The sequence below is a fragment of the Tamandua tetradactyla genome, chromosome 14 (genome assembly GCF_023851605.1).
Source record: "Tamandua tetradactyla isolate mTamTet1 chromosome 14, mTamTet1.pri, whole genome shotgun sequence".
In the NCBI taxonomy this organism is placed as follows: Eukaryota; Metazoa; Chordata; class Mammalia; order Pilosa; family Myrmecophagidae; genus Tamandua; species Tamandua tetradactyla.
This window is the reverse complement of record NC_135340.1, coordinates 70,741,763-70,769,148: the sequence shown is the minus strand read 5'-3', so window position 1 is coordinate 70,769,148 and position 27,386 is coordinate 70,741,763. Positions and strand designations below refer to the sequence as shown.

At 37.7% G+C, this 27,386-nt stretch overlaps 1 protein-coding gene across 3 annotated transcripts; it reads left to right on the top strand.

Annotated features, from left to right (window-relative positions):
- The first annotated feature begins 333 nt into the window (after positions 1-333).
- On the top strand, positions 334-26,994 carry PYGO1 (pygopus family PHD finger 1). Of its 3 annotated transcripts, XM_077127983.1 has the most exons (4): positions 822-1,002; positions 23,588-23,630; positions 24,548-24,633; positions 25,125-26,994. In XM_077127983.1, exons 1-4 carry the CDS (start codon positions 982-984, stop codon positions 26,244-26,246), a joined length of 1,272 nt encoding a protein of 423 aa, XP_076984098.1. In that variant the 5' UTR covers positions 822-981; the 3' UTR covers positions 26,247-26,994. The 3 variants fall into 3 exon arrangements, with proteins under 3 accessions (XP_076984099.1, XP_076984098.1, XP_076984100.1); XM_077127984.1 differs by lacking the exons at positions 822-1,002; positions 23,588-23,630 and adding an exon at positions 334-620; XM_077127985.1 differs by lacking the exon at positions 23,588-23,630 and having other exon boundaries at positions 824-1,002.
- The last annotated feature ends 392 nt before the right edge of the window (positions 26,995-27,386 follow it).

Below are 27,386 nucleotides of genomic sequence, written 5' to 3'. Positions count from 1 at the left end.
GTCCGTCCCCGCGCGGGGCTGGGGAATCTCAGGGCGGGGAAGCCGCGGGGCTGCGCCACGTCCCTCGCCCGCCCCAGAGCGGGCGTTGCAGGCGGCTTTTGTGTCTGCGACTCCGGAGCGGCGAGAGCTCAGACCTCCTCCTCAGAGGGCGCTGTGAGTGAGCCGCCAGGGCCGGGCCGCCCGCCTCCTGCCTCCCCTGTCAGCAGCTCCTGAGGCGCGGCGGCGGCGGCGGCGGCGAAGAAGAAGGAGTGGGAGGAGGCGGCGGCGGCGGCGGCGCTCTAGTCCTCCGCACATGCTGGCCCCGGGCGGGGGGCCGCCCCCAGGCCGCGCTCCGGGCCGTAGCCGCTGAGCTCGGCCAGTCCCCGCACGCCGCCTGGCCGCCCCGAGGCCTCGTTCTCCTCCCAAACTTTGCAAAGTCGGCCCGCGTCCCCGCCGCCCTGAGCGGCGCCTCGGCTCGAAAGCTCGCCTTGCAGCCGCAGCGGCCCCGCGAGGAGGAGGAGCCGCCGCCGCCGCAGCATCAAAGAGACCGAATTCCCGCGGCCTGGGGGGGAGTCATGCTTTGCGGTTTGTAATGTCAGCAGAACAGGAGAAGGATCCCATTTCGCTGAAGAGAGTTCGAGGTAACCGAGAAGGGCACCAGATTGGGGGGACCGGGGTGAGCGGAGTGCGCGGGGACCCCGTGCCTGGCGGCTGGGGAGGCCACGGTGCTCTGTCCGGGCCTAACTCCGCGCAGCCCGCGTCCCACTTGCGCCCAGGGGGCCGAGGCTGCGGTCCGAGCCGCGCGGCCCCGGCGCTGCTCGGCCCCCAGACACCGCGCGGAGCCCTCGCCTCCCCCGACTTTGTGTTAGGCGGCAGTTGAAGGCTCGTTCAGCATCCCTTCATACCCCGTTGCTCTCCTACCTTAGCTCATTCTCAAGACGTAGCACAATAGGCACCTCAGAGGGTGAAAAAGAAACACCCCAATGGCAAAGACCACGAACGATGCCCACCCCCTCAAAAAAAGTAAGTTGGGCTGCTCAAGAGTTGACGCTCTCGAAAAAGGTGTTAAGGGGCCTTTGCAACTCTCCCAACCCCCTTTCGCAACCCCACCCCCCACCCCCAAAAGGCAACACATAATCTTTAGCTTATTTTCCTTAGGTTTAAGGGGAGGAACTATGTAAATTCAGAGGGCATTTTCTTTATTGGTTTATGAATAAGAATCACATCACCTAATTTCAGTTTAATGCATGATTGGTTTTCTTCCTCCGTGCCAACTAGTCAGGAATTTTACTGCTTTCTGCCTAAGAAAAATGAGAGGGAGCCATGTACCAGACAAAAGCTACTGTAAGTTCACAGACGCTGTCTGTGAAATTTGGAAATATACTCCAGCTCTTCTAGCTCTTAATAGGGCTACGGAAAGTCCCAAAGTTGTAATAATAGTTCTGTTTGTTCATTAAGCAAATATTTACCGAACATCTACTATGTACTAGACACTGTTCTTGGCACTGGGATAGAGCAGCGAACACAAAGCAGATAACTAACCTTCAGCTAAGAGGAGTTCATACTCTTCTTGGGTAAACAAATGGTAAACAAACAAAATGTATAAAATGCCAAGTGGCTGTGTTCTACAGAGAAAAACAAAGCAGGGAAGGGGATAGGGAACATGTATTGATGAGGGGGTGGGAAAGAGGAAGAGTAGTAGTTATAAAAAAGGTGATGGTGAAAGGATTTACGTGGAAGATGACGTTTGAGCAAGACCCAAAGGAATTGATAGATCAGAGCCATATGAATATATGTGGTAAGAACACTCCAGGCCAAAGGAATAGTAAATACAAGGACCCTGGGAATAAAATTTGGCTAGTGTCTTCAAGAAATAGCAAAGAAGGTAATGTAACAGGAATAGAGTGAGCAAAAGGGAGAGTAGTATGAGATGGGCTGCTGGGTAGAACTATTGTGTATTTGGCCTTGTGGACCATCTAAAAGACTCTGAGATGGGGAGCCATGGACAGTTTTGAACAGAATCATTGATCTGACTTACATTGAACAGGGTTTCTCTGGCTGCTGGGTGGAGAATAGACTCTAGAGAACAAGGTTTAAGCAGGGAGACTAGTAAAGAGGCTATTGCAATTATCCTTTTTATCCAAACAGGTTAAATTACTTTATAAATCAGTAAGTAGTAAGGTAACTACTTTAAGTGACATAGAGATCAAGACCCGAGTCATTCATGCCTTTTTTTCCAATATGACTAGAGTTAAAACACATAGAATTGACTTGTGACAATTTGACAATGTAATATCCAAAAAAAACCCCACCCATTTAAAAGTATTTAGGTAGAGATTAACTTTTTTTGCCATTTAAGGAAAAACAAATTTAGAGTAGAATATTGTTTTTAAAGGCTTAATATCAGCATAACCCTTCATCTGGTGAAGCTTTTCTGTTTCAACCCTTTTCTCTGTTTTTGGTTACAAGTTCTCAAAGCCTTTAAGGAATAGACTTTCTGAGATACAGTTATTCTGATATTGTTGCCATAATATTTTGGCTATTAATATAAATTACTTTGGGATTAAAGAAAGATAGCTATCAGATTTCTACCTTTAAGCTCAATTATTGGTCTTGATCAAATGTAATTGTAAATAAAATGGATAATTATTCTATTGTGGGTCAAGATGATCATTTTCTATATTGGTTTATGAATAAGAATGAAATCACCTAATTTCAGTTTAATGCATGATTGGTTTTCTTCCTCCTTGCAAACTAGTCAAAAATAATGGATGATTATTTTATTGTGGAATTTATTGTGGAAGATTTATCTTTATTTTATTCCAGTCGCTGCTTTTAAGTTTGATACCTTAGCCATTGGTAGTTGGCTCAGGTGTCAGCTCAAGAATATTCTTAAGATTGAAGAATGAAATACTTTTTAAAATTAAAACGTCAATATGAGATGGTGGGCCACAGTGGCTCAGCAGGCAGAGTTCTCACCTGTCATGCCAGAGAGCTGGGTTGATTCCCAGTGCCTGCCCATGCAAAAAAAAAAAGAAAAGGCAATATGGGAAAAGATTTTACAGTAAGTTGTTTTGTAATAATTAGAAAATTAATTTTAAAACTTTTTGTATTATTTTATAATCCATAAAAGGTAATAGTATTTACATGAGCCCCTCTGAAGCACAAGTTTGCTGAACTTTACTGCCTTGGAACTTTTGGTTAAAATTTATATCATATTACATGCAGAATCAGGTGTTTGCAGTTTACTACATTGCATAAACTCTTAAGCAATGCTTCTTAAACTGTTTTCCACGAACTGATGTATACAAGACAGATCTTTTTATTGGTTACATATCTATTAAAAATATATAATTCTTTTCTGTATACCAACAACTTCTCTAGTTTAAAAAATGGGAAAAATAAAAATAAATGAACAATTAAAAAATGTATAACTCATCAAATCCCTTGCTTAGGATAAAGCTAAGTTATATATATTATTTTTAAGAAATCGTAGAAATTATTAAGACAATAATAATTACAGATGGAAAGAAGATATGGCAAAATTATGATAATATGAATGACTGAGGACTTTACAATAGTGTTCTGTATAGACTAAAACAGCAGACTGAACTGTGATCCCCCAATATTCTGGGATATTTCTTTATATCTTTACCATGGTCTTCAATTGATCCTATACACTAAAGTTTGAGAACTGTTACTGATAGCTCTGTATTGCAAAAGTGAGTTGTTCCAGTTTGCTAACTGCCAGAATGCAATATACCAGAAATGGAATGGCTTTTAAAAAGGGGAATTTAATGAGTGCTAGTTTACAGTTCTAAGGCCAAGAAAATTTCCAATTAAAACAAGTCTATAGAAATGTCCAATCAAAGGTACCCAGGGAACGATACTTTGGCTCAAGAAGGCCAGTGAATTTCAGGGTCTCTCTTTCATCCAAAAATGCACATGGCGAACACAGTCACGGTTTCTCCCTCAGCTGAAAGGGCACATGGCAAGCACAGGGTCATCTGCTAGTCTTATCTCCTGGTTTCCTGTTTCCTGAAGCTCCTCGGAAGACGTTTTCCTTCTTCATCTCCAGAGCGCTGACTGATGGACTCTCTGCTTCATGGTACTGCAGCATTCTCTGCTCTCTCTGAATCTCCTTCATTCTCCAAAATGTTTCCTCTTTTATAGGACTCCAGAAACTTATCAAGACCCACCCAAATGGGTGGAGACATGTCATCACCTAATCCAGTTTAACAACCACTCTTGATTAAATCACATCTCCAGGAAGATGATCTGATTACAGTTTCAAACATACAGTATTGAATTGGGGTTATTCTACCTTTATGAAATGGGATTTTGATTAAAACATGGCTTTTCTAGGGTACATACATTGTTTCAAACCAGCACATGAGTAGAGGTAGCTGATTTGTGGTCTTCTGAGCTTGTCCTGATATATTAACATTAGATTCAGAATTACTATTCAGTGGTAATGTATCTTACTCCTATTTTCTACCAGTTCTTGCCACCGCCAGACCCTTGACTATCTTTTTTCCCCCCTTCTTCCTGTTCCTAATTGCCTTCCCCATAGTAAATATCAAATGAATGACTGACTGAATATATGAATTACCTAATTAATTTGTCTTTATGCTACTGCTCTCTTATTGTCCACAGCCCTTCTACTACCTTTATTTGCCTTTTTCCAAATGAATGCCACTTGTCATCCTAATTCTAACTAAAATTGCCATTCTCCAGTATTCTTAAAACTCTGTTGAATGTTGATCTCATGGCAGTATTCATTAATTTATTCAACAAAATTTGGGAATATATTATAAGACATAACCTCTGTGTTTAAGAAATTTTTAGTCTAATTCAGGATACTGAAAAATAGTTACAAACAGCATGATAAGCTGTTAATCATCTATAGGAAATAAAGGTACATATAACCTATCTTTAAGGAAATCAAAGAGGCCTCCTAGTGAAGAGTTCTAAGAAGCAGTGGTGTTCCTATGCATTAAATGATGTAGAAAAGCAACAAGGAGATGAGGAATAAAGGAGTCTAGGAGATCACTGGTGACTTTTGAGAAGGCAATTTTGGGAAGGACCCACATTTCAAAGAGTTGAAAAATAGTGATGAGATGTGGTGTACAGAATATTTTTAAAAGAAGCTTTGTGGTAAACAGAAAGACATAGCCAATAGCTTGAAGAAATGTGGGTGTATCTTTTCTTTTCTTCTTCCTTTGAAGAAAGACTTCAGTGTAATTGTGGATTTGCTGAAGAACCCAATGTAGGGAGAGAAGGGAAAAATTGAAAAGGCAACAGAAAGAAAGGATAAGTAATTACTAAGGCATTCAATACATGCTTTTTAAAGTATCGACTCTATAGTAGGCACTCACTGTTCCAGTCGCTGGGGATGAGTCAAAAAAGGCTCCTATTCTCAATAAGCAGATTCCTGCAGAAAAAGGAAGGGGAATAGCATCAAGGATACAAATGAGGGGTAGTCTTATAATAAAAAATAGAGAATGTAAAAAGAAAGATGGAAATTTAGAGATGAAGAAGGGTGTTGAGAACTTTCATTTCAGATAGAATGCTTTTAACCCGAGATAGAGATGACATGGGAGCTATTAGAATGCATTTTAGAATAGGATTATAACACAAAAATGCTATAAAAGTACTGAAAATAGATTGTACTAGAAAATATAGACTGTCTTGATGGAATGATGTATATGAAAGATTTGGATTAAGGCTGCAGAGGAAGCATAATTTACAGTTACTGAATGGAGAGAAGAGCTGGTGGGAGAGAGGGTCTGAAGGAAACTTTTAAAACTAGATCCATGTACAGTCTAGGCAGATAATGGGAGAAAATGAATTTGGTTTTAGAAACATGATATTCTAATGTAGGCAATGGATGTATGTGGTTTGGAACTGAGATGAGTGGTCTAAGTTAGAAATAGATTTTGGAAATCACCAGTAAACAGGTGAATAATAATTGATGCCTTGGGAGTAGATGAACTCACCCAAGTGGTGGTGAAAAATGAAAAGAGAAAAGCATCAAAAACAGCACTTTTGGGGACACTAACTTTTAGGAAATGGAAAGAAAAGAAAAGCCTGAAAAGAAGAATGTGACGTAATAACCAGAGATGTAAGAAAAAAAAAAAATAAGAGGATGGTGTCACAGAAATACAGGAGTGTATTTATGAGGAGGAGATAAATGAATTCTGTTTTTTAATATAACATAATATAATATAATATAACATTTAACATAAATAACATGTTGAATGAAAGATATCTGCCTGTGAGATGTACAGTCTTTACTTTATTCCATATTCCCTACCATCATTTATCCAGCGGCCCAAAATAAAAATATGAAGTCATTCTTTAATTCTCCGTTTTCCAATCCCATCCCCCACTCCCACTCAATTCTGCCCCAAAGTCCTAGATTATCTGAGTCCTTATGCTTTGTATCCATCACTTTCTTGACCTTCCCACAGCCATTCCTTCAGTTCAGGTCTTCCTTATCTCTTTGATTATTACTTCCCACAGCTACTTCTTTAGGTCAGGTCTTGCTTATCTCTTCGATTATTATAATAGCCCTCTCACAGATTTTCTGGTCTTCCATTTTAACAATTTTCCACCTTTCCTACTACTGGTGATAAATAACTAGCACCTATTGAATATCTGCCAAGCACTTTGAGAAGTACTTTGCTAAGGACTTTAAATGGATTATCTTGCTTAATCCTGTGAACAACCTTATGAGTTAGATGTTAACATCATTCCTGAGGAATTGATGCCCAGAGAGGTTGAGGTTAATATGTGGTTAAGTAATATGTTCGAGTTTATCCAGCTATAAGTTGCAAAGCCAGAACCCGAACTCCAGGGACCGAGCTCTTCCCCACTGTGTTCTATTGCTATAGTGCTTCTAAAACACAATTCAATCATGTTTCCTAGTTTTACAGAATTCTTCTGTGGTTCCCCATTGCATTTAGGATAAAAAGCCAACCTCCTTTTCTTGATCTTTTTATCTGGTACAGGTCTACCATTTAGTCCTCTATTCGTCACGTTCCATTAAATTCTCCCTCTTGTTGCCTGTGTTCCAGCCTTGAGTATTTACACTTCTTCTTTAGATGTTGTCATGATCTCTCTCGCACGTTGTGTTTCTGCTAATCATGCCCCTTTTTTCCCACCTTTACTGATATGCAAAGCTCCAGCTCACTCAGAACCTTCCAGGATGTCTTCCCTGACACACTTCCTTAATCAGGATTAGGTAGGAATTCTTTGAGCTCCCTCAGCAACCAGTGATCATCTCTATTATAGAATTTATCACTTTAAATTTAAGAGTTTAAAAAAAGAAAGAAAAATTTAAGATTTCCTCTAGATTATATTTTCAGAAGCTCAATAAAAAATTTCTTAAATTTAATTTGATGAATATTAACAAAGAAGTTAATTACTAGTAACCAGGTACTCAGCCTCCGTAGTTTACTTCCCCAGGGGCATCCAGAATTTACCTCTTGGGAAGAGTACCCAATTCTTTCTTGTTACACCTTACTCCAGGTTATAGATGTCTAAATTATGTTCATCAAGATTAGCCTAAAAATATAGACAAGAGATTTCAAGTCTCCTTTCCTTTTCCCAACTTCTGTAGATTTGCCAGTATTAGAAATTGCAATATTGAGAAACAGTGCAACCTTGTGATTCTGGAGCCAGACTGCCAGGGTTCATGTATCAGCTCTGCTAATTACTAGCTTTGTGGTCCTTGATGAATTACTTAATCTCTCTGCATTAATTTCCTCAGCTACAAAATTTGAACAATAATGGCACTGTTTTATGGCATTGTTGAAAGGATTAAATGAGTTAATGTATAAAACACCTACAAGAGTGTGTTGTACATTGTAAGTGATCTGCGAGTATTTATTACTAAAATTAGAAATAGAATACTAATTTTGATTAATATGATCAACATTCACTTTTAGGTACCTATATTTAAACAGTAGGTGTAAATGACCTACAGCATATTATTTCCTTCTTTTTATATTGGAGGCAGGTGTGAAGAGAACAGAATGAAAGTTTGCTCCCTCTGGGGAGAAAATAAAGAGCAAAGGAAATATGAGCAGAAACTTCTCAGATTTCACAATTTTGCTGAAAAAAGACAAAGGCTATTTATTGAGAGATTTGTGTGAATATCTGCAGCTTTGTTCTGCCTGCCTTCTAAATATTTTTGTCTAAAAAATTTGGCTGACTGTTAATAAAAGATGTTCATTATTAGAGATATTGTATGGACTCAGCTTCACACATGGATTCCATCTACCCACTCTCCTAGGTTTTACCTCTGTAAGTAACCTTAAACCTCATTGACGTCAGTAATGCACAGATCATTACTTTAGGGAGAAGAGCTGGCACAGGAGCCACAAATACTTGAAACTTTAAATTTGCTGATGCTGAGAGCCTTCTGAATTAATATTTCTTACATGCTCAGATTGATCTAGGTTCTGGTCAACCCATAATGGATACACTGCCTTACATTCTTAAAGGAAGTAACAGCATGTTTGTTTTGTCCTATAAGCCTACTTTTACCGACAGATACTTGCTGGGATTTTAATAATACTATAGTCACAAATTAATTCATACATATTTCCATTCCCTCATGGAGACTAGTATTACAAAAATACTTGTTTCCAATGAAGAAAGAGTTGTTAAGATATTTACATCCATAGTGAATGATAAATACATAACATTAGATCCCAGACTTCTGTGCTATTATAAGAAACTGATTTAAGGCAGGCAAGTCTCCCTGGTGATGTGGGAGATGACTCCCAGGGATGAATCCAGACCTGGCACTATGGGATCAACAATTACATTCTGAACAAAAGGGGGAAAAAGTGTGATTATAAAGTTTCAGTGACAGAGAGAGTTCAAATAGAGTTGAGAGGCTGCTCTGGAGGTTGCTCTTATGCAAGCTTCAATTAGACCTTGCTACCTATCATAACCTGCCAACCTCCAACCAGGACCATTCCAGCCAATCCTAAAGAACACCTAGGGCAAGATATAAGATTCCACAAGGGTTCCATGCACTAGAGTAACTTTCAGAAACCTACAACCTCCAGATGGTCCAGATGAGTTCTGAAACCTAGCCCAGCCTCTCCAGAACATTAGTTAGCTACATCTCCCTACCCCATATTAGTGATAGACCCTTCCAACATCAAAAATTTAGAATTGCCATAGCCCAAACAACCCTGAAGAGAGGGATGGAAAGATCAAAGGTGATAGTGTAGTTATACATAGAAGATATGATTTAACAAATGAATATGAATGCTGAATCATTAAATTGATATCTCTTTTAGTCTCCAGTACTTTAGAGCAGCTAGAAGTAAAAACCTAAAATTTTGAAATTGTAACCCATGTCAAACTCTGAAATATGTTCTACAACTAATTGTGGTGCTGTGCTTTGAAATTTATAGCTTTTTTTGTATATATGTTATTTTTCACAAAAAAAAAGAAGGAAAAACGTCAGTTGTGATGATAAAAAAAAATTTAAGCACTCTAGCCTCCTATATTCTGGAGCAGCTAGAAGGAAAAAATGTGAGAGGATCGTATGTTAGCCCATGACAAACTCTGGGATCTGTCCTGTAACTACTTGTTGAAGAGTGCTTTGAACTATTGCTTTTTTATTTCTTTGCTCTGTATATATGTTATGCTATAGAATAAAAAAAGTTAAAAAAAAATTTAATGCAGGCAAACTAATATTTTAGAGCTAGATAAACCTGCTTTTTACTGAAGCAAAGAAAAAAATTGATAAATTGGACTTTGTGAACATTAAAAACTTTTGTGCATCAAAAGACATTATCAAGAAATTGGGAAGACAACCACAGAATGGGAGAAAATAATTTCAAATCATGTATCTGAAAAGGATCTAGTATTTACCACAATATATAAAGAACTCTCACAATGCAATAGTAAAAAGACAACCCAATTTAAAAACAGGCAAAGATTTGAATAAACATTTCTCCAAAGAAGATAAGCAAATGGCCAATAAACACGTGAAAAGATGCTTAATATCATTAGCCAAATGCAAATCAAAGCTACAATGAGATACTACTTCATATCACTAGGAGAGCTACAATAAAAAAGACAGATATCTCACCTCCCACTGCTCTTGCACTAGGCATACCCTGGATGGTAAAAAAAAAAAAAAAAAAAAAAAAAAAAGATAATAACAGGTATTAGTGAAATGTAAAGAAATTGGAACTTTCATACGTTGCAGGTGGGAGTGTAGCTTCTATGGAAACAATTTGGAAGTTCCTCAGAAAGTTAAGATGTAAAGTTAGCATATACCCAGCAGTTCAGAACCCTAGGTTATTCCCCCCGAAATTGGAAATATGTAGTCACACAAAAACTTGTACACAATGTTCACAGCAGCATTATTCGTAGTAGTCAAAAAGTGGAGACAACCTAAATGTCTGTCAGCTGATGAATGAATGAACAGAATGTGGTATATCCATACATTAGAATGCTGTTCAACCATAAAAAAAAAGTATTGATACAAGTTACAATGTGAAGGAACTTCAAAAACACACTAAGTGAAAAAACTGAGACACAGAAAGCCACATGTTATTTATTGCATTCATATGAAATGTCCAGAAAAGGCAAATTCATAGAGACAGAATGTAGACTAGTGATTGCCAGAGGCTGAGGGGGGAAGGGGAACAGGAAGTGACTGCTAACAGGTACAGGGTTTCTTTTGGAGGTGATGAAAATGTTCTGGAATTAGATGTGATGGTTGTACAACCTGGTGAATATACCAAAAACCACTGAATTGTACACCAAACTAAAAAAATCCTTCTAGTTTTAGATTTTGGTGCTTCTTTAACCAATGGGTTGACCCCCTTAGATTCCATATAATTTTCTTCTTTTTATAAGTGGGGATGACTTACCTACCTCATAGGTTTGTTATGAAGATTAAATTAAACAGCATGGATGTAGTATCTACACATTTCTCAATTACGCTGTAGAATAAGCGACTTTAAATAATCTCTCTTTTTTAATACCAAGTAAATGAACCAAAAGTAACATTAGAAACAAAACAAAAAGTGTTTGGCAACAGTAAAAGACAAAGGAAGTAGTACAACCCCAATATCATAAATCTGAAATAAGGATAAATACAGAAAGAATATAGAGAGACTTCTAAGACAGCCCTTGCCCCTTGGTAAATTACAAAATTTTGAGAACTCTCACTAATATCGTCACATCTTCTCAGTCCTTTGAGTAAGAAAAGAGGAAATGAGGCAGAGAAAGTTTAAAAAAAAAAAAAAAGACTGACTTTCTCTGACAGAAAAGGGATACAAACTGAATCAGGGGACTCAGTGGAAGCCCCATGGGATGGATTACTGCACACACACACACACACACACACACACACACACACACACACACACACACACACACACACACACACACACACACACACACACACCCGGTTACCTGGGTAGAAGAGCATTTAACAAAACCTCAGAAATAAGAGCCATGGGATGGATTACTGCACACACACACACACACACACACACACACACACACACACACACACACACACACACACCAACCCCGGTTACCTGGGTAGAAGAGCATTTAACAAAACCTCAGAAATAAGAGCCAGGAACATGAGATGCTGATCCCTCTCCCTCTCTAACATAGGCAGACATTCTAAACAGAATGTTAGCAAACCCAGCCACATAGAAATGATAAATTCATATAAAATGAGTGAATTGTGTTTATCCTAGGAATGTCAGACAGTGTTCTCGTTTGCTAGCTGCCAGAATGCAACACACCAAAGATGGATTGACTTTTAATAAAAGGGGATTTATTTCATTAGTTCTTCAGAGGAAAGGCAGATAACTTTCAACTGAGGTTCTTTCTTACATGGGAAGGCACAGGATGGTCTCTGCTGGCCTTCTCTCCAGACCTCTGGGTTCCAACAGCTTTCCCGGGGATGATTTCTTTCTGCATCTCCAAAGGCCTGGGCTGAGCTGCAAGTGCTGAGAGATGAGGTATGCGGAGCTGCTTGGGCTGTGCTACATTGCGCCCTCTCATTTAAGCATCCAGCCAATTATATGTCATATCTAATTTTCCTTCTTTTTACCTTTACTCATAGTCTTCCTTTCTACACTCTTCTCTACCCCTCTCTCTTCTGTCTTCGTATCTGTCTCTAGTGTTCCCTTTAGTATTTCTTGCAGAGCTGGTCTCTTGGTCACAAATTCTCTCAGTGATTTTTTGTCTGAAAATGTTTTAATTTCTCCCTCATTTTTGAAGGACAGTTTTGCTGGATATAGAATTCTTGGTTGGCAGTTTTTCTCTTTTAATAATTTAAATATATTATCCCACTGTCTTCTCGCCTCCATGGTTTCTGCTGAGAAATCTGCACATAGTCTTATTGGGCTTCCCTTGTATGTGATGGATTGCTTTTCTCTTGCTGCTTTCAAGATCCTCTCTTTCTCTTTGACCTCTGACATTCTAATTATTGGAGTATGTCTATTTGGATATATTCTCTTTGGGGTGCGCTGCACTTCTTGGATCTGTAATTTTAAGTCTTTCATAAGAGTTGGGAAATTTTCAGTGATAATTTCCTCCATTAGTTTTTCTCCTCCTTTTCCCTTCTCTTCTCCTTCTGGGACACCCACAACACATATATTCGTGCGCCTCATGTTGTCTTTCAATTCCCTGAGTCCCTGCTCATATTTTTCCATTTTTTTTCCCTATAGTTTCTGTTTCTTGTCGGATTTCAGATGTTCCATTCTCCAGTTTAGAAATCCTATGTTCTGTCTCTCGAAATCTACCATTGTAGGTTTCCATTGTTTTTTTCATCTCTTCTACTGTGTCTTTCATTCCCATAAGTTCTGTAATTTGTTTTTTCAGACTTTCAGTTTCTTCTTTTTGTTCTTTCCTTGCCTTCTTTATATCCTCCCTCAATTGATTGATTTGGTTTTTGATGAGGTTTTCCATGTCTGTTCATACATTCTGAATTAATTGTTTCAGCTCCTGTATGTTATTTGAATTGTTGGTTTGTTCCTTTGACTGGGCCATATCTTCAATTTTCCTAGTGTGATTTGTTATTTTTTGTTGGTGTCCTGGCATTTAATTACCTTACTTAGTTTATTCTGGAGATTGCTTTCACTTCTTTTACCTAGGCTTTTCTTGCTGGATGAATTTGTTGTCTATCTGTTCTTTGACATTCTGTTCAGCTTTATCTGGACCTTTAGCTTAAGTTTTGTTTAACAGAGGAGAATTTTTCAGTTCTTGTTTTCTTGTTTCTTGCCCTGCTTGTGTGGTGCCTTCCCCGCCACACACATTTAGGAGGGTCTACTTAGATATTGTAGACCCCAGCCAGATTTTCCCAGACCAAACTGGCCTCCTATCAGGAGGAAAGAGTCGCCTGCGTCGGTTTTCCCTGAGGGTGAGACCCAGCAGGTTAAAAGACTTTCCTGTGAAGTTCTGGACTCTGTTTTTCTTATCCTGCCCTGTGTGTGGCACTTGTCTGACTACAGCTCCCACCAGCATAAGATGATGCGGTACCTTTAACTTTAGCAGACTCTCCCTGCTGGGGGCATGGTGGAGACAGAGGAGAGGTTGTAGGCTGGTTTTAATGGCTTCAAATTACCAAGCCCTGGGGTCTGAATTCCTTGAGGGAGGGATTCCACCTGAGTTGGGCTTCACTCCTCCCCTGGGGAAGGCACAGGCTCCAGACAAGCCCCCAAAAGAGCTCACTTCTGCCTATGCCTGGGGCAGTTGCAGCCTGAAAAGTCCTGCTGCTGTATCCAGAGGCAGTCAAGCCTTTGTAGATACACAGCCACAAAAACTTGTTTCCTTCATTGTTTCCCCCCCTTTTTCTGTCAGTACTGCCCCCTTGGCGCCGGGGCAAAAATGAGCAACCTCCGCTTTGATCAGGTTCACCTAAGCTGGGGGCCTATTTTTAGTAGTCAGAATTTGTTAATTAGTTCCACAATTGGCGGAATTGTGAAACTAATTCCAGTCCCTGCTGCTGGTAAAGTTTGATTGTGTCCAGTCCCTGCTGCTGGTAAAGTCCTTTCCTTTCCCCTCTGGGAAGTGGCCTGTGGGGGAGGGGCACTGGCCGCCGCAGCTTTGGGAACTCACGGTTCTGGGGGGTGCTCGCAGCCGGTCCAGCTGGTCCAGAATGGGGTACGCTGTGTGTCTGGTCACTGACGTGGCCTCAGGAGCTGTTCTGTACTGTTTCTGGTTATTTAGTAGTTGTTCTGGAGGACAAACTAAAATGCGCACGTTGTTAAGCCGCCATCTTGACCCGGAAGTCGCATCCAGCCAATTAAATCAAACATCATTCATTACAGCAGGCATGCCTCTTAGCTGACTGCAGATGTAATGAGCAACAGCTGAGGTTCACGTACCATTGGCTCATGTCCAAACAGCAAATGAACTAGGCACCTTCACCTGGCCAAGTTGGCATCTGAGCCTAACTACCAAGACAGATTTTACATTAAAATCTTTTAAAGGAAAAGAATGATTCTCTCAATAAACACAGAATACCACCTCAGCCAAGCAAACAATCTGAGAGGTGAAAAGGAGGGACTCAAAAAGTCACCTGTGTCATAAATGAAATCAGAAAGAAAGATGGACGATAAAGATTGAGATGCTATAATCTAGGAATGCCTAGAGTGTATAATAATAGTGACTAAATGTACAAATTTTTAAAATGTGCATGAGGTAGAACAAAGGAATGTCATTACTGCAGGGTGCTGAAAATAGATGGTAATTAATATTTTAAAATTTCACCTTATGTATGAGACTAAAGCAAAAAATGTTTATTTGGTACAAAATTTATATTTTGACTAGTGCATTTCCTAATATAACTTATGTAGATAGCTTGATTCAACACCATAAGTACTTGGAATCTTGAGTAGGACATGAGATTTTGTTGGTTTGTCCAGACTGATGCCCCGATGAATCCCAGAGTGATTCGATCAGTGTGTGGAAAAGTATTTGCAAAGTCTCCTTTGGGGAATGGTGAGAACGGGGAGAAATTCAACTTTCCCAAGTTGAATTCTTGATATTCTCACAAGCAGTGTGGACGGCCAAGGCTATAGGCTGAACCCCCAGTCTTGGGGTTTGTTCATATGAAACTTAACGCCACAAAGGATAGGTCAAATCTTCTTAAAATTTAGGCCTAAGAGTCAACCCCAAGAGAGCCTCTTTTGTTGCTCAGATGCGGCCTCTCTCTCCAGCCAACACAACAAGCAAACTCACCACCCTCCCCCGTCTACGTGGGACATTACTCCCAGGGGGTGTGGACCTTCCTGGCAGCGTGGGACAGAAATCCTGGAATGAGATGAGACTCAGCATCAAGGGATTGAGAAAAACCCTAGAATGACCTGAGTCTCAGCATCAAGGGATTGAGAAAACCTTCTGGACCAAAAGGGGGAAGAGTGAAATGAGACAAAGTGTCAATGGCTGAGAGATTCCAAACAGAGTCGAGAGGTTATCCTGGGGGTTATTCTTACGCATTAAGTAGATATCACCTTGTTATTCAGGATGTACTGGAGAGGGGCGGGCCACGTTGGCTCAGCAGGCAAGAATGCTTGCCTGCCATGCCAGAGGACCCGGGTTTGATTTCCAGTGCCTGCCCATGTTAAAAAAAAAAAAGAAGATGTAATGGAGAGGCTGGAGGGAACTGCCTGAAAATGTAGCGCTGTGTTCCGGTAGCCATGTTTCTTGAAGATGATTGAATAATGATATAGCTCTCACAATGTGACTGTGTGATTGTGAAAACCTTGTGTCTGATTCTTCTTTTATCTACCTTGTCAACAGAAGAGTAGAACGTATGGAATAAACATAAATAATAGGGGGAACAAATGTTAAAATAAATTTAGTTTGAAATGCTAGTGATCAATGAAAGGGAACGGTAAAGGGTATGGTATGTATAATCTTTTTTTTTTCTGATGTCTTTATTTCTTTTTCTGAATTGATGCAAAAGTTCTAAGATGATGAATATGCAAGTATGTGATGATATTGAGAATTACTGATTATATATGTTGAATGGAATGATATGTTAATGTTTGTTTGTTAATTTTTTTAAATTAATAAGTAAATAAAATTTTTTTAAAAAGTCACGTATGTCAAATCATAGCAAATAAAAGGTCTGAGCAAAGTTGTTCAAGAAAAAATAAAAATAAAAGCACGATAACTATGCAAGCATACTATAGCAAACTAATAGCTAACAAAAACAAGAAGAAAGGAAACAGCATGCAAACGTGAAGAACTCATAACCTGCAGGGTAGAAGGAAATACTTCACATGTGCTTCAAAGGATAGAATAACTTAAGAACATATGTTCAGAAAAACAACTCAAAGACAAGATGAAAATACAGCAGGATGAGATGAAAAGGTAAATTGCAGACCTGTGGAAACAAATTGAGGGCTAAAACAACATAATTATAGAACAAATACACAAATTAGGAATATAGAACAGAATATAGCATACAATTGAATTACATAATGGAAAAGCTTCAGATAATCAGAGCAAGCACAGATGAAAAAAAACAAAGTGAAGTCAGAGAAATTAACTAATAGACATAGAGCCAAAAATTTCTCTAGCGTAATGATAAATAGTTCCCCTGAAATAGAGTATTGAAAAAGTAAGATGAGGTCTGAAAGTATATTTTCAAATTTCAAGGTAGAGAATCAGTCAAGGCTATCCAAAACGGAAAAAAAAATTCTTCAACTTAATGTTTTTCTTGATATCTATTCTTAACTTAAAGGATTTTTAGAAAATTTCTGTTTTGGTGAAGAATCATTTGGCATATTCTTCACTTTAACATTTCTTTTTATTTTATTGATTCATAAAGTTAAATTTAATGTTTTTTTAATTAAAAAAATAGTATCCCAGTTTTCTAAAAGCATTAGTATTGATATATGTAAATAAAAGGGAAAGTAGGTGGGATTGGAGGTGTTTATCAGTAAGTCAGAGTCTAGTCAGGAAATAGAAACCATACCAATTGTTTTTAGCAGGATGAATTTAATATAATGAATTAATGTGTATTGAACAGAAGAGGCAAAACAGGACACAAGTTTTCATGGAGATAGCAATTGTAGGAAGAAGCTACATTCTTAAAGGAAAGTGATAGGGAGTTTTTAAATATACAACCTCAGAGGAGGGGGCTCTGTGGAGCTTAAAATTGGACCTCTGAGAAGTGGGTGCTGCTTAGGTTAGTAATTAATGCCTTTGGGCTTGGAGAAGGGGACAACTGGTCTGGGTTTTGGTGTCTCGAGAAGAAAACAATGATGTTGCTTCTGCACATGTTGGAAATACTGCAAACTGGGTTAACTGCTACAACTGCTGTTACTGGAACAAATTGCTCTTGTGGGAGAATAAAAGTGAGGGTAAGATGCCACTGAAAGGAACAGGAGGAACAGATTGTATCTTCCTCCTCCAGCTTTCCTGTCTCCCTCTAGCACTCCCTATCGGCGTCGCTTAACAGTGCTCCAGTAAAGTATAGAATAGTAGGTTTGAACTGGCACAGGGTGATTTTTTTTCTTTCTTTGTATCTATATGCATTGCTTAGACTTCTCTATAATGAGCACACACTATTTTCTACAAAAACAAGAAAGTGAATAAAATTATTTAAGTACCTACCACAGGGTTTGGCATATAGCTCAGAAAAGGAAGATAGCATAGACTAATGGGGATGGACTCGTGTAGTATAACTCAAAGAGCGGTTTTTGGACCAGAAACTTGATAGGAATCCAAATTTGTGGGTTTACCCAATCAGATTCTCTGGGGTTGAGGCTCAGGAATCTGTTTTAATAAGCTCTCTGGGCAGTTGTTACGCACACGAAATTTGAGAAAAACTGGGTATGCCAAGCAGTGGGGACAACCAAAGTAATAGGCTGAGCCCCCAGTCTTGGGGTTTGTTCACATGAAATTTAACCCCACTAAGGATAGGCTAAGCCTACTTAAAAGTAGGCTTAAGAGTCACCCCCATGAGAACCTCTTGTTGCTCAGTTGTGGCCTCTCTCTCTCTCAGCCAACACGACAAGCAAACTCACTGCCTTCCCCCTCTCTATGTGGGGCATAACTCCCAGGGCAACATGGGACAGAAATCCTAGAATGAGCTGGGACTTAGCATCAAGGGATTGAGAGAACCTGAACCTTCTTGACCAAAAGGGGGAAGAGATAAATGAGACAAAATAAAGTGTCAATGGCTGAGAGATTCCAAACAGAGTCGGAAGGTTATCCTGGAGGTTATTCTTACGCATTAAATAAATATTACCTTTTTAGTTAAGGTGTAACAGAAGGGCTGGAGGGAACTGCCTGAAAATGTAGAGCTGTGTGCCAGTAGCCATGTTTCTTAAAGATGATTGTATAATGATAAAGCTTTCACAATGTGACTGTGTGATTGTGAAAACCTTGTGTCTGATGCTCCTTTTATCTACCTTGTCAACAGATGAGTAGAACATCTGGAATAAAAATAAATAATAGGAGGAGGAAATGTTAAAATAAATTTAGTGGATTGAAATGCTAGTGATCGATGAAAGGGAGGGGTTGGGGTATAGTAGGTATAATTTTTTTTCTGTTTTCTTTTAATTTCTTTTTCTGAATTGATGGAAATGTAAGAAATGATCATGATGATATACAACTATGTGATGAAAAAAAAGAATGTTCATATTGTATGTCGATTGGTTTTATTAATAAAAATTAAAAGAAAGAAATACAGCATACAAAAAATACTATATATACATATTTGGTTAAAAACTTCATACAGAGGCTTTTGAGTCAGAAAGACACAAAACTGTGTGACTTTGAGCAAGTTAATCAAATCTGAGCCTCCAGGGTTGCATGGGTAGTTCAGTGGTAGAATGCTCACCTGCCATATGGCTGGCCTGGGTTTGATTCCTGTCCCTTGCCCCCCCCGCCAAAAAAAAAAAAATGGAGCCTCTGTTTTCTCATCTGTAAAATGGGGATAACACTGTAGGATTCTTTGAGGAGCAAACAAAATAATTCAGATAGAATACTTATCACAGTACTTGACACACAGTAAACATACACCATTAAATTAATATTATTAAACAGCATTTCCTTTCCCTTCAATTTTGTAACAATCTGCTATAGCATAAATTATCTTTGTCTTTTAATATTTTAGATTTTATAGCTTAAACTCGGTGTGATTCAGCAAACATTTAAAAAGTTTTAAATGTATGTATTAAAATGAAAACAACAGCAAACATTTATCAAGTGTCAGTGGAGAAGGCAATATGTTATAGGAAGAGACAAAATAAGGCATAGATATAATGGGAGAAGCAGACAGTAAAAGTGCCTGTATATACACACACATCTATATATATATTTACATATACATATAGATTTGTTATAAATTTGTAATTTGTTACAAATACCTTGAGGAAAATAAATTCAGTGAGTTGATAAAGAGAATTATAGTTTTGCAATTTCTCAGAAAAAGATGTTTAAGCTGAGACCAAAGGATGATAACATCTCTCATGTGAAAAAGAGAAGAAAGAGCCTCTAGGTAGAGAGGCTGAAGATTCTCTTAAGTAGGTGTGTTTGAGAAATTTAGAAGAGGCCAGTGCATGAACTCTGGAGAGGGTCTCTATAAGAGGTTGAAGAGATGAGCAGGGACCAGATAACTGCAGTTTGTGATAAGGAATTTGGATTTTATTTGTAGAACAATGGAAGGTCATTTAAGGGTTTTGGTCAGGAAAGTATTTTTTAAAAGATTAGTTTAGGAGCTGTATGGGGAACAGTTTAGTGGAGGGTAAGGGTAGAAGCAGTAAGACAAGTAAATGATACCTTAATAGTAGTGGTTCAAGAAAGAAATGGTACTTGGGAATGAAGAGAAATAGTATAATGGAGACAGCTTCCACATAACAGAACTTAGAACAGAATTCAATAGGAGCTTTTTAGTGAGAGTGGGAGTAAGAAACTATGACAAACCAAATCTAGTAAGGGTTCTGGCTATAAGTTTACTATTTAAACATCAAAAACCTTCTTATATACAAACTGCAATCAGTTAAAATATATAACAGAAGAAAACATTTTATTTACAGAAACAAAACTAAACTAAAACAGCTAGAAATAAATTTAACAGGAAATATACAAGATCAATATGAATAAATCTTTAAAACTGTATCAAGGGACACAAAGGAAAACTTTTAATAAATAGAAAGGTATTCCTGGTCTTAGAAATACTGAATATTAATAAGCTTTTGGTTCCCCCTAAATTAATCTGTGAAATCAACATGATCTTAGTAATAAACCAACAGCATTTTTTTTAATGATACAAGTCGATTCTGCAGTCATATGTAAAAAAGATTTCTGAAAGAATGCTTAGGATAATTCTGAGAAAGAAAAGTAATGAAGTATTAAAATAATAGAATCATTTAAAAAATTGATTTGGCTTTTCTAAGTCCCTTGCATTTCCATGTGAATTTTAGGATCAGCCTATCCATTTCTGCGAAAAAGCAAGTCAGAATTTTGATAGGGATTGCATTTAATCTGTCATTCAGATTGGGATTTCCCCAGCTGTGATAACAAATACATAAAATAGGTTGCAACAGGAATTTTGCAGCTCATATTTTCTTTTTCTTTGGGGGGAATGGGTTCTTGGGCTGGGAATCAAACCCAGGTCTCCCACATGGCAGGCGAGCATTTTACCATTGAACTGTCCGCGCACCCTGGCTTTGGTTTTGAGGCTAGAAGTCATCCAAAATTGAGGCATCAGTAAGGTGATGCTTTCTCCCATAAGAAAGCATAGTGTTCTGGGGCTACTTCCCAGCAATGTTTGGGCCCTTGGCTTTTATGACTCATGGCAATGTACATAGTGATGTCCTCTCCTTTCTCTTCCGGGTCCCACTGACTTCCAGCTTCTTATTTCCACACGTGACTTTGTCTTCATAAAGCCTCCAGGAATAAAGAGTAAGGCCCAACCTCATTCAGTTGAGCCATCCTTAGCTAAAAAGAACATCTTTAAAAGGTCATATTTACAATGGGTTCACACCCACAAGGGATGGATTTAGATTAAACACTTTTTTTCCCCTTGTAGTTCATTTACCATATCATCTTATTAATTGTCTTCCAATCTGTGAACACGGGATGTCTTTCCATTTATTTAGCTCTTCTTCAATTTCTTTTAATAATATTTTGTAGTTTGAAGTGTACAAGTCTTGTACTTTCTTGGTTAAAATTATTCCTAAGTATTTTATTCAATTTGATGCTATTGTAAATGGAACTGTTTTTCAATTTCATTTTTAAGTTGTTCATTACTAATGTATAGAAATACAATTTTTTTTTTTTTTTTTTTTTAAAGGAAAGACAGAGAGAAGGAAGGAAGGATAGAAGGAAGGAAGGAAGGAAGAAAGGGAAACATTTTTAAACATTTTCTTGTTTTATTGTATTCTGTTTCTCCGTTTTTGTTACATGGGCTGGGGCCGGGAATCGAACCGAGGTCCTCCGGCATAGCAGGCAAGCACTTTGCCCGCTGAGCCACCGCGGCCCGCCAGAAATACAATTTTTATACATTGACCTTGTATCCTGCAACTTTGCTGAATTTGTTTATTAGTTCTTATACTTTTTTTTAAATTGTGGATTCTTTACTGTCCTCTCTATATAAGATCATATCATCTACTAATTGGCAAAGTTTTACTTCCTTTTCAATCCAGATACCTTTTATTTCTTTTTTTGCCTAATTGCCTTGACTAAAACTTCCATTAAGGTTGAAAATTGTATAAAAGTCATTAATGTAGACACCCTTTGTTCCTGATCTTAGGGGGAAAGCTTTGTCTTTTACCATTAAATATGATGTTAGCTGTGGATTTTTAATAAATGTTCTTTATAAAGTTGAGGAATTTCCTTTCTATGCCTAGTTTTCTGCGTGTTTTTATCATGAAAAGGTGTTGGATCTTGCCCCGTCTTACCTACGTCTGTTGGAATGATCATGTAAATTTTTTCTTTATTCTATTAATATGGTTTACTACATTAATTGATTTTCAGATGCTGAACTAACCTTGTATTCCTGGTATAACTGTCACTTGATCTTGGGCATAATTTGCTGCTGGGCGGTTTGCTAATTGTTAAGGATTTTTATGCCTATATTTGTAAGAGATATTGGCTGTGATTTTCTTTTCTTGTGATATCTTAGTCTGTCTTTGGTATCAGGGTAATATGGCTTCATAGTTTGAGTTAGAATGTGTTTCCTCCTCTTCTATTTAAATGGGTATCACTTTAAGCTGCCAAATTTGTGGTAATTCTTATGCAGTAAAAAAAACTAATATAGCTGCTAAAAAAGGAGCATAAATGACATGCTTCCTGATGTAAGAACTGACTACCCTGTGAAGAAGTCTTGCCAAACAAAAGACAAAAAACAACACAAAACAAAAACAACCAATAAACCCAGAATTTTATCAAGCCTCTAGTCTAGATTCAACTACCAATTTACAGGAATAAGAAACATGTTAAAGTACACTAAGGAGATGCAACAGCAATATTCAGATGTATCAGAAAGATACTAGGTAGGAAAATATAAACCACAGCCATTATCTAATTTAGTTTATAATAAAATTTAACAAGGAATTGGTTGAACAGGTGTTAAAGAACTGAAAGAAACAACAAGATAGTGAGATAACATGGAGAAAGTAATTATAGGAAGGAACTACCTCTCTTAGGGCTGAGGGAACAAAGAAATGAAGTTGGGGTTATTAGAACCTAGAAACTTGGTAGAGGGACCCTATAGAGTTTGGACTCAGACTCTGAGATTGGGAGGGTCTGCCCAGTTGGTACTAATACCTCAGAGAGATATGTTGAATCTGGTTTTAGGAGGCGGGGGAAAGCTTGAGACTGAAACCAACTGTCAATCCATACTGAAGTGGTATTGCTGGGGTGGCTCAGGTAGGAACAGCAAGCAAACAGGAAGGAACAAAAATTCCCTTCTCACCTTCTCTAGTCTTCTATGATCCTCTAGTGCTCCTGTTGAAAGAGGAGCTTTCTTTGCTCCTGTTGGCTGTGAGGGAGCCAACTGGCAAAGAAGAAATGCCCCACCATCACAAAGGGTGGGTTGGGAGCTGAAAGACTGCAGTTTAATAATTGGTATAGTAATCAACCTGATTCTCTGAATTAATAAATTTTAAGAAAAAAGAGATGGAGGGAAAACCTATCAGTTAAATGATATATTAGTCAGTTGCAACGTGTAGGCCATATTTGGATACCAATCTAAACAAACCATAACAAATATGGAATATTTGAATTGAATGTTAGATAATATTAAAGATATTTTAATAACTTAAAAAAAGCATAATCACAAAGCTACTCTTAAATGGAAAGTGGCTTTGTGATTATGTTTTTTTTAAGTTATTGGCTTTTAGAAATATAATCTGAAATATTTACAGATGAAATTTTATGAGGTCTAGAATTTGCTTCAAAATGGTAACAGAAAAGTGGAGCTGGTGTTGAAGGAAATTGTTGATGGTTTTTAGGGTTGGGTAGTGGGTATGTGGGGTTAATTTTACTCTTTTGTCTAATTCTGAATATGTTCGGAATTCTCTACAATAAAACACTCTAAAAGGAAAAAGTTCCATTGATAAACCTTATTTTCACCTCTTAGGTTGATTGTGACACTTTTGCTTTTGCTGGATCATACAATATTGGTGAGAAAAATACTTTTATACATTGTTGCATTTTAAGACTTTTACGAATTAAAACACACATACTTTTGATACTGTAATTTCAGTTCCTGGAATGACTTGTACATATATATAAAGACATTTGTACATGAACTTTTCATTGTAGCAAGAGTAGAAAATTGAGAACAACCTAAATATCTATCACTGGTAAGGGGACTAGTGTAATAAATTTTGGTATATTTATACTATAGAATACTGTTCAGTAGAGAACAAAGCAGTACTGTAAGTACTGATACATAATGATCTCTAAGTAAGAAAGGTAAGGTACAGACTGGTATTTTTGATATACCATCCCATGCCATCATTTGTGTACCTCTGAAAGGATATGGTTGCAGGCATTCCAGGTTATCTTTGGAGAGATACACCAGAAACTAGTAACAGTGATGCTCTCAGAGATAGGGAATCAGATGACTGGGGCCTCAGGGGTGGGAGGGAAACTTTCTTCTTCATTTAAAGAATAGTAAATCAAAGAAAGGGAGGGGTAAGGGGTATGGTATGTGTAATTTTTTTTTCTGTTTTAGTTTTATTTCTTTTTCTGTTATCTTTTTATTTCTTTTTCTGAATCGATGCAAATGTTCTAAGAAATGATCATGATGAATATGCAACTATGTGATGATATTGTGAATTACTGATTATATATGTAGAATGGAAAAAAAAGAATGGTAAAAAATACTATGGAAGTAGAGATATATGACTATTTCTGGTTGAAATTTGGGGAAGACTTTATGAGGAACAAAAATAATAAAAGCTCAGTATTGTTTTTATCTAACAAAAGCAGAGAACAAATTAAAATAATTATAATATATTGCTATGAAGGATTTAAAATTATTTCACTTAAAAATGGAACTACTCTCTGGATTTTAATTTTTTTTTTTTTGTAGGTGGCGATAGTGGACTGGATGGGTTAGGAGGACCAGGTGTACAACTAGGAAGCCCAGATAAGAAAAAACGCAAGGCAAATACACAGGTAAACTGACACCCTAGAACTTAGTGTTTTCGGTATACTTTAGTAGCTTCTCCTTGAAATTGAGTTAGGCAAGAAGGTTAGATCCTGTTGTTATTTAATTTTATGGATATTTGAGATTTTAAAGGTATTTTTAGTTCGAATGCTGTAGTATTTTAAGTCAAAGGCTTTAGTGTTATAGATAAGCCTATTAAATGGAAATTATGATAATAAGGCCTGTTTTGAAAAGTTGAATACTTTTTGGATTTGATGTAAAAATGGATTTCAGCTCAGAAAAGCATAACTCATTTCCTTTCCTAAAAGAAAGAAACCTACATATTTTAATTATTAAATATAAGTACATTTAAACATTAATTGGAATTGAAAGGTCAAGTGAAAGGTTAAATTTTTTAACACTGCAGCACATACCAGGTTCATAGGTATTAAGATAACAGGACAATTTTAATGGCTTCTCTGAACAAAAACATGTATTTTACTTTACATTCTCATTTCAGGGTCCTTCTTTTCCTCCATTGTCTGAATATGCTCCACCACCGAATCCAAACTCTGACCATCTAGTGGCTGCTAATCCATTTGATGACAACTATAATACTATTTCCTATAAACCACTACCTTCATCAAATCCATATCTTGGTCCTGGTTATCCTGGCTTTGGAGGCTACAGCACATTCAGAATGCCACCTCACGTTCCCCCAAGAATGTCTTCCCCATACTGTGGTCCTTACTCGCTCAGGAATCAGCCACACCCATTTCCTCAGAATCCTTTGAGCATGGGTTTTAATCGGCCCCATGCTTTTAACTTTGGGCCACCTGATAATTCAAGTTTTGGAAATCCATCTTATAATAGTGCACTGAGTCAGAATGTTAACATGCCTAATCAACATTTTAGACCAAATCCTGCTGAGAACTTCAGTCAGATGCCTCCACAGAATGCTAGCCAAGTACCTAACCCTGACTTGGCATCTAATTTTGTTCCTGGAAATACAAATTTTAATTCTCCATTAGAATCTAATCATTCTTTTATTCCTCCTCCAAACACTTTTGGTCAAGCAAAAGTACCATCCCAAAAACAAGACTTTAGTCAAGCAGCAACCAAAAACACGAATCAAAATTCCTCTGCTCATCCCCCTCACTTAAATGTGGATGACACAGTGAATCAGAGTAATATTGAATTAAAAAATGTTAATCGAAACAATGCAGTAAATCAAGAGAACAGCCGTGCCAGTAATACTGAAGCTACAAACAACAACCATGCAAATGGGACACCAAACAAGCCTCGACAACCTAGAGGTGCAGCAGATGCATGCACCACTGAAAAAAGCAATAAATCCTCTCTCCACCCAAGTCGTCATGGCCATTCATCTTCTGACCCAGTGTATCCTTGTGGAATTTGTACAAATGAAGTGAATGATGATCAGGATGCCATCTTATGTGAGGCCTCTTGTCAGAAATGGTTTCATCGGATCTGCACAGGAATGACTGAAACAGCTTATGGCCTCCTAACTGCAGAAGCATCAGCAGTGTGGGGCTGTGATACCTGTATGGCTGACAAAGATGTCCAGTTAATGCGCACTAGAGAAACTTTTGGTCCACCTGCAGTGGGCAGTGATGGTTAATCACAGGCATTATCTAAAGTATTTGTTATTTTCCTGTGTTTTACAAAGGTTTGGTGACACAGGATTTTAATGTTTTATATTATTTTTTAAATGCATACACAGATCATTTACCTTTTGGTTTTTATTAATAATCTACTTCAGTACTAGTGCAAATTTTGTATTGTCTTTACTGTCTTAAATGACAATAATGTATATGGGGGTGCTTTAGAAAGTACTGTATTTAGTTGTTGTTCATCCCAAACATAAACACCTCTGGAAGCTTCAAAATAATATATAGCAAATGTAGGGAAGTTTTGACTTTTAAAAGGTAGTGTCATTGAAAGATGTATATTTCATTGCTAAACTTTGAAGATACCACATTAAACATTTAGTTAAAAAATTATTCAAGGATCCATTTGACATGTTTTCAGAACAAAATTATGTAGCTATCTCATGGGGGAAGCATACATTTCAATGAATATTTTTTAAAATAATGGAGTATGATACCAGAATTCTCCCCCACTGGGGTCCTTGAAATTAGTGACTTTCATATTTCCAAGACCATCATTTCAGGGTATCTGTTTATACAGATATGAAACAAATCTTAGCACATAAGTAGATGCTTGGTAAATGATTGTTGATTAACTGGTGGATTGTACCACATGAAATTGCAAATACTGATCAGCTGAAGATTGACTGCAGTTAGTAGAGTTGACAAAGTACGTTTCCATTAATGCTATGTAGAATTAAATAGTTTTATGCTCTTAAATTTCCTTTGATTATTGAGTTGTTTGGTTATTGTTTGTTTTCCAGAGAAATAAAATAGAGTACCTTCAAAAGAATTGCTAATACTTTTTAAATACAAGTTTTAGCTGGGGCGTATTGCAAATAAAGCAGATTGAAACATCAGTTCAACCTTAGAACTACTCAATGGCAATTAAAAAAATTTTGTTCTGAGGACCTGAATTTCAAAACTGAGCCTCAGGGGAAATAAAAAACATTTAAAAATAAGAGTCAAGGTGAAAGCTATCTCAACAAACAACAATTTGAGGCCTTTCAGCAGTCTGAGGAGTTTCTACTGTGATTGGGGAAAGTGTAAAAAAATGGACAAGAGAGTACCCTCTTGAGAGATGAGCAAAAACAGTTGGAGTTATGCTTATT

Bases quoted from the DNA above. Each gene is read 5' to 3' on its own strand.
- PYGO1 (XM_077127983.1), top strand. From the start codon at position 982: ATGCCCACCCCCTCAAAAAAA. The intron at 23,631-24,547 runs GTGAGAAAAATA...TTTTTTTTGTAG, and splicing joins TGCTGGATCATACAATATTG to GTGGCGATAGTGGACTGGAT. The intron at 24,634-25,124 runs GTAAACTGACAC...TTCTCATTTCAG, and splicing joins AACGCAAGGCAAATACACAG to GGTCCTTCTTTTCCTCCATT.